The sequence below is a fragment of the Serinus canaria genome, chromosome 1A (genome assembly GCF_022539315.1).
Source record: "Serinus canaria isolate serCan28SL12 chromosome 1A, serCan2020, whole genome shotgun sequence".
Lineage (NCBI taxonomy): Eukaryota > Metazoa > Chordata > Aves > Passeriformes > Fringillidae > Serinus > Serinus canaria.
This window is the reverse complement of record NC_066314.1, coordinates 32004652-32019368: the sequence shown is the minus strand read 5'-3', so window position 1 is coordinate 32019368 and position 14717 is coordinate 32004652. Positions and strand designations below refer to the sequence as shown.

At 41.0% G+C, this 14717-nt stretch overlaps 1 protein-coding gene across 4 annotated transcripts in view; it reads right to left on the bottom strand.

Moving 5' to 3' along the window:
* Positions 1 to 14717, bottom strand: part of SRGAP1 (SLIT-ROBO Rho GTPase activating protein 1) — a 139733-nt gene that overhangs the window by 70922 nt on the left and 54094 nt on the right. For all 4 annotated transcript variants that reach the window (XR_001991449.3, XM_030237956.2, XM_018919678.3 and 1 more), the window contains exon 2: positions 893 to 1088. Coding sequence is in view for 3 of the 4 variants with exons in the window: in XM_030237956.2 (XP_030093816.2) it covers positions 893 to 1088 (196 nt within the window). In the remaining variant the exon portion in view is untranslated. The remainder of the gene's footprint in view (positions 1 to 892; positions 1089 to 14717) is intronic.

The window sequence follows — 14717 nt, the reverse complement described above, 5'->3', positions numbered from 1 at the left end:
TTTTAAGAAATATATATTAATGCTCTTTGAACTGTTTAAGCTGTATTTGATTAACCTTTCCTTTGCCAGATCTATTTGGAAAAGACTTTTGTCCTGAAACAATAGTTTTATCTGTGTATCTCTAGCACAGCACTGAGTGAACAGTGGGAAAATTATTTTTTAGTTTTACAAACACAAAATACTAAATCCCTAAGCATAACAGTGTCAGACACATGCATTCATTAATCAGCTCAAGTCAGGAAAATAACCACATGAGACTATGTCAGCAAGTGATGCACATGAAGCATTTCAGAAAACATACTGTACGTTATGAAACTATGCCATTAAAAGGGTACATTGGATTGTAAACAACGCATGATGTTCACATCCTCTTTATTCCCAGCAGAGAAGTGAAGATACAGCAAAATTCACATGCAACAACAAATCAAAATAGTTTTATTTGTTAATGTAATTCTTGGCCAAAATTGTCTTTTTTGTTACTGTTGTAATGTTGACTGACCTTCATGCAGATGCTTCAAAATCCTATCAACTCCTCTAGAAACGAGCACACAGATTTTCAAGCTTTTGGAGCTCTGCATCTCTTCTAGATACTGGCTGTATTTTGGGTGGTTTAAAATCCATATGGTAGGTTAGGGATAGTATTTGTGCAACTTACCTTTCAGAAACTGAAACTACTTGTTAGAAGCTGACATAAGTAATTTAAGTAATTGCATAGAGCAATTTGCATAGAGCCACATCAACACAAGTATTTAGGCACAAATCTACCTTCAACTGCAATGAGAACTGCTACGCTGCTAAGCAGGGGTGGAAATTTTAAATAGGCCTTTGAACCTATTGTTGTACCAGCAACAGGTACAACATGGGGGTGGATGGGCAAGCAGGTTTCTCTTACTTGTACTGCTGATGATCCTTTGTACTCCTTGTTTTTGCCATGAACCTCTCAGCCAGTTTTTCCAGGTTTCGAGAATACTCCATCTCTATTTCTGACTTCTTGCGGAAGAAGTCCTGCAGATCCTGAAGAAGCTGCACTCTCATTTCAGTCTGCTGCTCCAGGCATTTCTGTTGCTCAACGAGTTGAGCTCGGATCTCTAATGAGACAAACAAATATTCACTCAGGTCAGTAAAAGCAAATTAATTGAGTGTTACCAACCAAAACTACAAACACTCCAGTGTACTTCATCCTCACAGCTACACCAGCTGCAGCTGGATTTGACGTCCGGTCCCGTGGTGGGACACAGCAGTGGCAGCTCTCACTTCTGCCACCACATGCTTAATGCCCAGCATCCTCCCACCTGCTGTCTCACAAACAGCTGTGACAGGGGCTCAGATGAGTCTCCACCTTCCTCATCCGTCTTCTGGGCTTTGGCACTAGCACAACATTCCACTTGGAGTGATCTCCTTGCAGAAGGTGGTGCTGCCCTGAAGAATGGCTGGATAAACAAGCACCCTTTGGGCCAGGATCAGCCTGCTGACTGTCAGGTGTTCTATCTTCATGTATACCATGGAAACAACCTTGTGATTAATCCTGGAGGCATTATCCATTGTAACTATGTACAGGTGAGCTTGCACATGTCTGCCCTATCTCTGCCAGGGAGGGAACCGGTGTACCATACATGCATCCAACAATGTTTTACAGCAAATAGAGAGGAAAATATGTACCTATACTTGGAGACAACTATTCGAAAATTTGTACAAGGTTCCAGACACTGTAGTATATTTTTCAGTATTAAAAAAAAAATTTAGAAGAATCTCAGTTTAGAAGAGAATATTTGCTCACAGTTCTCTTCTAGAGCAATAAGGAAAAGCCTCCAGATATCCTACCATTTTTTGCCATATACAAAATTACTATGTAATATGGTTTTTATTTTAGAGATTTCTGGGTTTTTTGATTTTCTTTTGTTTTGGTTGGTAATTTTTTAGCACTTTTATTTCCTGAGTGCTAACCAGTTAAATACATTCTGAGAACTTTTAGTCTAAAAAGATCCCTCTGGTTCTTTAGAGTTCGTTACACTTTTATCAACTGCCTAGGCACAGTGTATTCCAATACTGTGGAATAAAATGAGGAGTAAACACTTTCTGACAATAATATATGTGTATATTTTTTACACAGTTTAGTGCTATAATAAGGATTTATCAACAGCAAAACACCCAGAAGTGATGTCCATGTAAATGCAAAATTGTTGTGAAATTTTACTTGATTCTTAATGACGTAACCATGCTGTGGGCAAAAAGATCCTGGAAATCTTCAAAGCCCACAGCATAGTTTGAAATAGAAGAGCATTCTAAAAGTCATCCTAACATCACATGGAACTGCAAACCACTAAGCAGTAATAACATCGCAAATATTATCTGATGCAACTAGGATCTAATGCATCCTTACTGATCTTAGAGCAGGTATGAAGGCAGAGACCCACTCTGCTTGAATTCAAATGTGTATACTGAAATAAGGTAGTATGAGCACAGAAAATTGTTAACCAATATATTTGCTGGAGGAGGGAGACACTGCAGTATTTTCTTCCAGATCTACTGTGAGCTACCAGCTGCCATGTTAATCATTAATGAGACCATCCATTTTTATAGTCTGGGAGGTGAACCAAAAAATTCATGGTTTGGTTTTCACTTCATTTCAAATCAGTTTGTTGGAAAAGAAACCATGCCTCCAGCAAGGATGAGCCACTGTAATACAACACTGTATCAATGACATTCATGTACACAGAGGAGAAAATCACATCAGAGTTGGAAGGTTAACAACAGAAACAGATGCTCAAAACCACTTTTTTAGGTGTCAACTGCTGTTAATATTGCAGTCATGGAAAAAACCTGTGTATGGGGAACCAGCTGTATAGATCCACTGGTCAGAAGCAGCAATTTTGTCTGTTAGCTGGAGTTTTCACTAAATCCAGATCCATGTACATGGTCGTGATACTTCAGCCATCTCCCCTTCCCACTCAAGATTTTCTAGCACTTACTTTGAAAGCAGTGTTTTGTACAGAGCAACTATGTTCTGATTATTTTGTAGGTCAGTGTACCTTGCTGCTATAATTCTTCTTTTTTAGGCAGGCTTTTGCCATAGCAACAAGAATGAGAAAGATTTTAGAAACAGGAATATATGAATAGAAATACAAGAAACAATGAACAAGGGACAACAGATAAAATATGAGAAACTGCCTAAGCTTTTTGACGCTGTCTGGATTTCCAGTGGACAATAGTGGCTTCCTTCAAACTTGTATTTTAGGAAACAAAATTGAAGCATGATCTATGAAAGCTGCTGGAGATGTACAAGCTCTGAGTAAGGCTGGTAAAATTAGGGGCTCAGGGGGCTGCAGCTTTATGAAGGGAAGCTCTCTAATTTCTGGTTATCTGAATGTCAGCAAAGAGAAAGAATATGTTGATTCCAAAAGGCTAAGCCTGTGGCCTCCTGCTGGAGGAGAAAAGGGGGAGATGTACATCCCACTCATGCTAGCTGACCACAGTCAGCCCAGAAGTGACTTCAACAGCAGTTCTCCTTCCAGTCTTTCATGTCATTCTGCTCCTCCATTTTTAAACTCTTCTTTTACTAATAACATATATAATGCCATACTGGCAGGCTGAGGAGATGGCAATGAGTAAGAAATCAGATCAGAAAATATTGTGATTTCCATTTTCTGATGAGAGCAGTGGATCAAAAAATAAGCAACCAAGCAACCAAGCAACCAACAATAAACCCCCAGAACAAGTACTGGAAAAACAGGCAGGCATCCTGAGTGGCTGTGTGTGACAAAATCACAACTGTCCAGGTATTATTAACTTTAATAGAGTACCCATTACCTACTGCTACAGAAAAATGCACCAAGGCAATGCTATTTTCTTTAACCATGTGTGATTTCCCTAGGGCTATAAAGAGTGGCATGGAAAATTGCTGCACTATATTTAAAGAAATAAAATCAGTATAGTCCAAACTCCATGGATACAAAGACAGGTGCAGTAAGTAAGGGAAGGATCTTTATTCTTATTTTGCTGGCAAAGTTAAATTCGAAGTTGAACTGGTACCAGTTGTAATGGGCAATGACATTGTCCCATTCTGCTCTGCTGAGTGGCTGATGTCAAATTGCCAGGCTATTTTGTGCCAGGAAAAGACCCACTTAAACCCTGGATGAGTTAACACCTTCTCCTTCTTTTCTCTTGGCAGCTTTGAGTCAATGCTCACTGGTTTTCTGGCCAGGGGCAGGCTCAAAAGGAATCCCATCCATTTATACTGCAGCCTGAACAGACTGAGATCACATCAACTGGAAAAAAAAACTTAAATCCACCCTACACTTTGTCCAATATCTGCCCACACAATCAAAGTGAGGAAGCAGTTACTGAGGAGACAGCAATTAAAGCAATAAACTGAATAAAGCTTTATTTCTAAAGATTTTTAGGCTAACACTTATTTTGGTTATGCCCTCACAGACACCCTCCACTACAATTACTGCATTAAGTATAAAATTAGATTTTGTTTATGCCAGTTTTGAAAATATAACTCTAACTTTTCAACAAATCTTTATTTCCTTGACAAGTGGTAAAATCTGTACACCATGAAAAGTAAAAAGAGAAAACATTATAGTTGCTTTGAAAGTTAATTTAGAGCAGATGAAGCTGAGCTACTGATTTCACCCAAATCATAATAAGAAATAACTCATCAAGGTTACCTCTTTGCACACAGTACAGTATTACAAATAGTGACTTACATAGCACTGCTGTACTACCCTGAAGAACGCATATGGAACCAGTGACAGGCCAGTGCCACCCCCCAAGGAACCTGTGAAGATACACTACAGTGTGACACAATCACAATGCTGGCTACACACCAGCATGGAACTAAGTTCTTTACCTTCACTTTCACACACAAAAGCTCCATCAAACATCCCCAAAAAAGTCAAAGGAAACCCCCTCCTGACCTCAGTAGCTCAGAACTTGTAAACACATGATATTAACCAAATTAACCCATGGACAGACCAACACTGCTGCCCTGCCAGAACTCCCCACTGCAATGCCCACCCCCATCCCTGCCCTGCAGTACTCCAGAGCTCCAGCCATGCTGCACTAGGCTATGCCAAGCCTTTCAGACCTTGGAGATCTTTCAGAGCACCACAAACTCTCTTACCAACTCTCGAGCAAAGCAAGTCTAAAGAATGCTTCATGGGGCTACCAACACACCTGCCTCAAGAATCTTCCTGCCTGAGCCACTCCAAGAGCTGATGCAGCCTGCCACTCTTAGCTCCATTTAAGTTTTGTGCTTGCAGAGCAGCCCTGACATGGGCTTTGGTGTTTGCTGAAAGCTCTGGAAAATGCCACAGAGCAGGACACGTCTCCCCAGGCACCTTGCCTGGCTGCACTGCAAGCCTCCCACCTGCTGCCTCACCCTGCCTGGCAAGGAGCTATATTTAAGTCATGATGACAATTCACAAACTATGCAGACATATTAATCCAGTGGTATTACTAGATAATCATACCAACAGCCTTAGGGCCTCACCCTTCAAAAGATCACAAAAACAAGTAACTCAACAGAACTCTGAGAGTACAGAGGCTCTCACAAGACGTTTGCAGGTGTTATCTGGGTAACCAGACAAAGCTGCATCACCTCCCATTTTTCTCCAAATATCTCCTTCACAAAAAAAAAAAAAAAAAGAAAAAGAAGTTACTTTAAAATGTCTCAAAAATGTCTCATTAAATGCACGAAAGTAATATGTGGTATTTACACATATACTTTGCATTTCTAAACACTTACACTTAGTCATTTTTTTTACCCCAGTGAGCTATCAACACACATATCCTTCATTGTCATGCCAATGATATCCAGATCATATTTCACAGGAAAAGATTCAGACCTTAAATTCAGCCTAGATATAATCTGGCGACCAACATGCATTTGTAATTAAGCAGCTATTGCAGCATTAATCATCTTGCAGTTCCTCCTTGAAGACACTTGAGTCTTATTTGCCTCTCATTGTGCCCTAGTTATTTAGCATGAAGAATTGCTCATATCTATCCCTGCTGCTAGAAGCTGGGGTGCTGCATGAGGGGACTAATCATTTCCATTTCATTTGAGCCTCTGCCTTTTTAAGGACTTGGCTTTGGCTTCTTTGTCAAGATGAGCAGAGCATTGGTCCAGCTGCATGCAGCTGGCCAACATCTGCAGTTTAGGTTTTGTTTGAGCAAAGTGCTTATCTCCAGCCCACTGAGGATGCTGTCAGCAGAGAAATTGCAGCAGGAATCACTGAGAGGGGCCTGGAGGTGTCCCTGTGCACATCTAGTACTCCTTAATGCCATGTCCCATCAGTGCTCCCACACTTCCCAGGGAACAACATTATTGTTCCTCTCAACGGACAAGAAGGTAAAAGATGGTGAGAGGTATCACATCCATGGTGAGTAATGCCAATACTTGTCTCTGAGATACACAGTCTAAAGATGATAGTGCTGTAAAGCTTTTATTCTCAGAGACTTGGCTAGAAAGCTATTTGAGTATTTCTGTGACAAATGGCAAGGGAAGCTCTGTGGTCAGCAGGGAGTCTGGCTCACACTCTCTCCCAAGTCCTTGTTGCCATTTTCTTTGACCACAAGCAGGAAAATCCACTTCAAAAGCCAGGAAATTCCACCAGACTGACAGCTAATGAGAGATGCTGGGGTAAAGACCTTGGAGGCTGATGCAGAAATGCCTTTAAATAGATCATGAGCCTGTACCACAACATTAACCTTCTGTGACAGACATGGGGATATCACTTGCCTGTGTTCATCATGTAAGAAGTGTGACTGCAGAGACAATGACGCCCATGAGCTTCCACAGGCAGGGCTTTTGTTCTACCCTGACCCCCCATCAATTTCACTTAGTATATTGAGCATACAGCTTTATACATGTTGCCACTTGAAGTGTGACCTCTGCCATGCACAATCCAGCATTAAACCTAATGTTTGACTTTGTGCTATTTTCCAGAGAATTCATTTCAGATTTTTTGTTTGTTTGGGGATTTTGGGGGATGTGCTTGAGGTTGCTTGTGACAGATCACGTCTTCGGGCGGTAGGGTAGAACCGGATGGGGACAGAGAATCACTTCTGCTATCTGAAGGGCTGTGCAAAGAGTCAGCAATATGAAGCCCCTGTTGACATCTGTCAACCTCTTTAAAAACTGTAAACTACATTCATTCAAGCACTTTGGCATCCTTAAAGATAAAAACCAATCCTCGTGCAGCCATTAGGAGGAAAGCTGGTGCAGAAGCCATTTGCAGGATGCAGACACATTTTTATGCAGGACTTCACTTGTCCTGCTCAAAGGGAGCAGAGAAACAATGAATCCTCTCCTTGAAGCTGCAAATTTCATTTCTATGCATTCAAGCAACACACATCTGTGTACTGCAGTCACAGACTGGGCAACAACATTTGCTTATGCAGAATCCTGTAACTGGGGGATCCCAGTGGACAGGATTCAAAAAGGGCAGCTGTATTAGGGCACCTTCCATATCCTTTTGAAGTGAGAAGACATGTCTGGAAGAGCCAAGAAAATCTCTACATGTAGAAGAAGAACCTTTTCTTCTTGTTGTTCTTGGACTAACGCCCTCCTGCTATTCACAGCCACAGCTGCTGGTCACTTGGCTGCCTACCGTCCGAGTCTAAATGGAGGGCAGTGTGCCAGCTCATGACTTGGCAGGACACTTTTGCCACAATGCTGCTGCCAAGCGACCATGAATTTAGGCAGGCAGTCTGCCTGCACCACGTTCTGAGTGCCACTGCTTTTGTGGCAACTGCTCCTTCGCACGCATAACTAAGTGCTGGCACTATGTCCTACCAAACCTTGAACCTGGCATACTCTGTCCTTGTAGTCACAGGATCTAGGACTGAGGACAAAAATTTCTGTCCCTCAGTGAAGAAGGAACTTTATTTTGCTCAACAGTAAAAGCTCATCTCAAAACACTGCCAACCAGAAGAGTAGAGAGCAAAGGGCAAGATGCCTCCTCTGCGTCAACAGTCTGATTCAAGGTCTATCACCAGAGTGACCAGCCCTTATCTCCCACAGTGGGAGCAGATACTCTCCCAAAATCCAGCTGCCCCATCTCTAGATGAGCAAATCAGTTGTGCAAAGAAAGACAGAGAGTGAGAGAAAGAGGAAAAAAGAATCCATGCAACAGTCTGCCAAGCAGACAGGTGATCATAAAGTAGGTGTCTAAAAACCCATTTAGAGCATCTAAACTGTCAAGATCTACAGGAAAACTTATTCTGAAGCTTCTTAAGGGCTTCGGTCATCCTTTTCTTTTATGCTTGTTAAAGATACCATGAGCCTTTCCTTGCAGTCTTAAACTCTGGGCACATGAGAAAAGAAATCAGTATGCCCAAATCTTTCTTATCTTCTCACCAATGACGTATCTGCCACCAGAACAGAAAAATTATTCATGGGTCTTCTTGGAAACATTCTTTGCACAATGTCCGGGAGGCCTGATTGGCATTAGCACTCCATGAGACAAAAAATCCACACAAACCAGGGGTTCCAGTAGGAAAGAAAGCACAGTTTGTCACAATCCAAGCAGTACTGAAAACCTAATACTCTTCAATAGCTTCCTTACTTGTAAACTAGGTGAAATCATGTTGAATTCCTGCCTTAGCTGCTGCAAGGCTGAGAAGTGGAGGATAGAGCTGCCTCTGAGAAGTGCAGCAGTATCCACTCTGCAACAGACACTGCATCACTTGTCCACCAACATGACCCTGAAATTACTCCAGTCTTAGTATAAGCACATATCCTTTACTTCCAGAGAACCATAAACCTCCTGACCATACAGATTTGAGTACAGATTGCATCCAGACCAGCACCATTTCATTCTGTTAAGTTCTACTTATTTGTCACAATAAAACCCTTGCTTCCTTCCTTCCTTCTTAATATCTTGGATGGAGAGCTGACAAGTGAAAACATCTGAAGGCTTCTTCTAAAAATGAGATGTTGAAAGAGGTGCCTTTTCTTGACAAAAAAAATAATTAATTTGAACCTCTAGCAGGTGACATAGCTCTTAAGATGAGAGCTATGCTGGTAGAAGTACAGGACAGGAGCTCCTGAGCAGCAAGATAAGCAAGAATGCATGAAATCTGCACATCAATCAGATACAGCATCTCCTGTACACTGGTAACTATCACTGTGGTAAGACTCAGAAATTAATAACTAGAGAAAATTTCCTCCCTACATCCTGTGAAAATGACTCTCCATGCATGGCACATCTTCAGGAGGTCAATAAAACATTTTTAGGATGACACACACCCTGCAGCATGTCATAAATAAGAGCATGCATTTGACCCAGCCATGACTTTCAGTGACAGCTCTTAAGTCCCAAGGTGAAGTAACAGTGCAGTTAAGCACAAAAAGGAAACAGTAATCTGTGCTGTGTGCCAGCATTTTACCCACATCACCTTTCAGTCCAACCAGTCTAACATGCAGTAAAATACTTTCACTATTGCTCCTTTAGCTTTGATGCATTTAACAGCAACCCCCCAACCTAAACATTGAGCACCTTTGTGGTTTTCTTCTAAAATAAATATACACTTTTTTTTTTCTGCAAAAGATCCATGACTCTCCTCTTCTTCAGTGAGACAACCAGCTATGCCACTGAGATGCCTCCAACACTTTATGTACATGTCCCATGCTAATTACTCACCCGAGTAGTACATCCCTGTAGTTACTAAAGGCCCTGTGTACCCCAGCCAACCAAGTGGGGAAAGAAACTGTCTTGGGCAACATGCCAGAGCTGCAGAGCCTGCTTTGGATGCTGGCACACTTCTGGGCAGAGCATTTGTCCCTGCCCATGAGCACTGTGCTCGCCAGCATCACAGAGCAGGGACAGCCCTGCACTGCTGAGGCAGCAGTGGGGGATCAGAGCTCCTCACTCACCCACCCAGTGCTGAGTGAAGGATGGCATCTACCACCCAGCCAATCTTTGAATGAAATTCTATCACCATGCTTCATTCTTTTCGAACAGATTTAACTGTAAGAGTGCAAGTCTGGCTCAGGAGTATGTCTGTCAGACCAGATGGACCTTGATCTGCATATTTTTTTAGTAGAGACTTGGCCTAAGTCTGCAAAACCAAAGCTCCAGTGAGGGATTACTGGTTTTCTGAGCCTGACTACAACATTATCCAAAAGTAAATTTCAGTGTCTTTGTCTGATTTTCACATAGCAAATAATACTGAATTTGACTCAGTAGAGGATTTAAGAAACAGGACATCATGTTTGGGCAGGGAAAAAAAAAGTTCTGTATTACAAACTCTGAACAGAAAATTCATATTTTTACTAATTAAACAAAAGAATAACCCCAATTATGATGGAATTACTTATTCTGTCTGTGGGAGTACTAATAAATGTAAAATAGATAATCAGATAATCACCATGCTGGTTGATTATAACTATTATACAAGTAGAAGCAACAGACAGGTATTTTTGTATGTCACCTAACGGGATTAGATAAATTGTGCCATGCTTCAAATACATTTGCCTATGTAGCGCTCTGACTTGGTAGAAGGTGTAATGCTTAAGTGAGAAAATAAAATGCCTACCTCAAAGTATGGTTTTGAACCCAATTACTCAGAGCCTCAAATTCCACTAACAGCGGCTAGGAAAAAACAAATCCTTCAGTGTCACAGAGCAGATTCTTTCTGCTACAGGGAAGTATAAATTGGATTGTGCACCACGTTTAATTAAATTTATCTTCAGTTATTACAGTAGCAGGAGAAGAAATTCTGCCCCCCCCCCCCCCAAAGTTCCTGCTAATGGGAAAAGAAAAAAATATCCCATGAGACTGTAGGTAACTGTTGCTTACTCACTCAACAGTAAAATGAAGAATGGTATCTGCTAGTAAATGAAATCTAGGCTAAAATAATTTGCATATTTCCAGGTCCCCTGGAAACAGTCTTCAATCTGTCAGAAACTAGAAAAAAAAAAGAAAAATATCACTCCTGTTTTTTTAATGAGAGGAAATATCAGAACGAACAAAACTTAAAGCTGATTATTTGTAGAACCCAGTATCTGCATTAATTCACTGTTTTGTGTATTCTGCAAATGTTTCTCTCCAACAGATATATGGGTGATTAGGGTTTCCAGCAGGGCTTTGATGATTGCTGAATGGAAGCAAAGACACCAAAAACAGCTGTAGGAAACAGATGTGCCACTTAGGGCACCTTCACTGAATGGCCAAGGGATTAATGCTTCACTGCTTAGTTCAGAATTCCTTTATAAGAAAAGGCTATAAAATCTCTATTATTGCCTATGTTTTTAGCCTATCTCCATTTAGAAATAGACATTCTGGTAGCAAAAGCTGCATTGGAGTGAGTAAAGGAGAAGAACTGCAATGGGTAGGGCAGTAGCTGTAGCTCCTAGACCCTTTCCTTGGCTAAATTGAAATTGAATCTTGATGTTTTGTAAGCATTAAGTTCCAGCTCTGAGAAGCACATCAGCAGTTATAGCACCTGGATGGCAAAGTGGAAACCTGTGAAAATAGTTATTCTTTATTCTGGAAAAAAGTAATGTTTGGTAATTCACAGAAGGCCGTGCACAACTTAGTGAAGAAATGAAAGATGTGACATTTGCAGCGGAGAAATCTCCATCCTGTAAGAGGATCACCATCCAACCATTAGCAAAATACATGGGGAATTTTTCTGGAAATAATAAATGCAACAAACACAGATACCAACTGGGGAAAAAAGCAAGGGTAGCTGGAAGGATAAACCAGACATGCCAGCAATATGAATCTCACAGGCTTCTGACAATTTGCCAAAGGAGGCTTTATCCTGGGTTACGTTTCCTTAATCAGGAATACTCTGAATACTCCAGATACTGGTTTTACAACATTTCTGTATTTCCATCTGTTTACTTTAGGGCTACTCTTTGGTTTTTTAACCAAAGATGAGTTTGAGTCAGTCAGGAGCACTGGAAAATAATTCAAACAGAAGGATAAAGTAAAGACCAAAAAGTGTGGCAGTGCACACCCACTAGGCCAGATGAACCCAGGACTGCAATGGCCAAACTGCTGACAACAATCTGTCCCCTTTGCCTGAAAGTGGCTGCTGAGACCAAAGGGCTGGAGAGCATCTCCTGGAAAGGGCAGGGGGAGCAGAGAGAAATGCTGGTGTGTTCTAGGCAAGCAAATTGCTACTTCTGCCTAAGTTACTGAAGTTCTCATCAGAAATATTTATAGAACAAAGACAGGTAGAGAGATAAGGAGAAACCAGGTCAGTTCCTGGAAAAGAAAACTACGGTGGCAAGCCACTGGAGTTACTTAAGCTTATCAACAGATAGTGGATAAGTTAAACCCAGCTGACCTTCAGTTTCAAGCTACCTGCAATCCTTCGCCTCAAGTTACCTGCAGTCCTTTTGCCTCAAATTACTCTATTCCTGTTCCATCTATCAAAAAAACCTTAAAGAGCACAAAAATACAGACAAACCAGTTGAAAAGCATTTATTTTTTCCAGTTTCTGCAAAATGTGCATTTTCACTGCAACTTCCTTTCTGCACCTAATCTGTCAAAGTACAGCAACAGTGCTTACTGAAGCATCAGTCCTGTCCTCTCTGCCTGGATAGACATTTTCATCATAGTGCTAATCTACTGCTTTGTCACTTTGGTGATAATCTGTCATAACCATGACATGTAAAAATCACAAAGAAAAGAAGACTACCTTTGCATGAAGTTCAAGTCGTCCCAGTTGACCCAGCCTAAAACTGTAGATTACTCATGTCCAAGCTGGGTACTATTTAAAAGCAAGATCATTGTTCTGTGGCATCTCTACAGAACAATGATCTTGCTGTTTACACAAACTTTCAGGTTATGAAGAGCAAGAATAAGATAGTCAACAAGAATAAGATAGCAGCTGTGAAAGGTGTTGGAGCAACATTTACTTCTGTCTACTCTGAAGGAAAAAAGCCAGAACTATTTACCTGGAATAGAAGGCTAAGACAGTAAGTACTCAGTATTTAAGTATTCTGCAAGTTAAGCCTTCCTGATGCATTGTTCCAGGTAATGGTTCTTCCCCCATCTGTAAAACCCAGTTTCACTGCAAATTAGCATTGGATTTAACTAATGAGGTCAAAAAAATGAGAAAATAAAGAACTTCAGGCATGAAGAAAGGCTTGTCAGAAGACTCAATAGAACTATAAGACCCAGATCAATCCAGCTAACCTCAGCAGGAATCCCCTCTTCCAACTTCCAAACAAAATGAATTTGCTTGTAGAGCAAACAATCCTGCCCAAAACTGTGTCAATCACGTGGAAATTGCCTGCAAATATAGAAATCTACCAAAGTGTTACAGCTAGACTTACTTGTCTTCCCTAGAGCTCTATTTACAAAATTGCTTTAGAGACAGGAATAGGCAAACATGATACCCAGCCAGGCTGCTGCGCTCAGCCTCCTTCTCCCAAGGAAAAAGCAAGATTTTCCTACTTTCCAAAGAAAGAGTCCTCTAGCCATACAGGTAATATGGCACTCTCTAAGTAAAGATTCAGATCAGAAAAGCCAACAGCCTGAATAGAAAAAGCTGGTTGTAGACCACCTTCCTAGAAAAATGTTTTCCAGCAGACCTACAAGCAGTTCGTACTCAAGCCAAACAAGCTGCTTAAGCTCCTCAGAGTGGGTGGAAAAGCCCCTCAGAATTAGAGTAGTCTCTGACAGAAGCAATGTGATCAGATGGTAACTGAAGACCTATCTCATGTCCTTTGAGTGAGAAGCACATCTGCAACATTTTAACTCTGCTGAATAATTAGTTGTTTCTTAAACCATGGGAGGCTTGACATAAAACCAGCACTTTGACAGAAATACACCAGAGTTCTATTTCAGGGTAGGACACTTAGAACTTTCAAAGAAGATCCTTCCTCTCAAAGCACCTCCTCACTGCCATCCTGTATCAAGGGTGGCACTCAGCTTTATATGCCTCCATCCCTCAGGTGTTTTGCTGGGAATACCAAGCTGGAGATCCTGCCTCTCCTGAGTACTTCATGCAGGAAGTACCATTGCCAGTGCTGCAGATCCACCCACGTTTTTCAGGAAAAGGAAATACTTTCAAAGCATATCTTTACCCACAAGGATGCAAGCACTCTGAAGGCAGAGATGATTTAAAATAAAAAAAAAATCAAAACAAATCAGGAAAGCCCTTAAGCACTCTAATTTAACAAAGGAGAACAAACATATTCCAATTCTAAAACACCTAATGATTTTAATTAAAAGCTTCCCTCCTCTGCAAAGTTTCAGTCTTTTAATTTATAAAAAGCTTGTAGTTAAGATGTAAATGAAAGTTCCAAAACTTGCAATTTCCTGTGCTAAGGAAATTCTGGGGTTTTTTTTAATATGTCATTAGTCCATTTGATTTAGACAGAAATTTCATCATTTAAATCTCCAAGGAAAAAAACCTAAACAACTGCTGACAAAGGAAATTTAAGGCAAGAAAGAAAAGCTTTCAGTGACGTAACAATAGTGGATCCAGGAGAATAAGCAGCCTTGCAAAGACTGCATCTGGCAGAGGAATACTTGACAAGACTGTCAGCATTCTCCTGAGCGCCAGACTTCTTCCAATTTGCACCTTCAGACCTATGTATTTGTTCCCTGAGATATAATAAGAAAAAGTGATGTCCTTGTTCCTTGTGTTGCCACACAGTGCATATTTCATCAGCTCAGTGCAGTGACACATCTCAAGACACTCGCTCTTACTAGAAGCCTGCACTCATTAGCTATGCAAGAGAACAC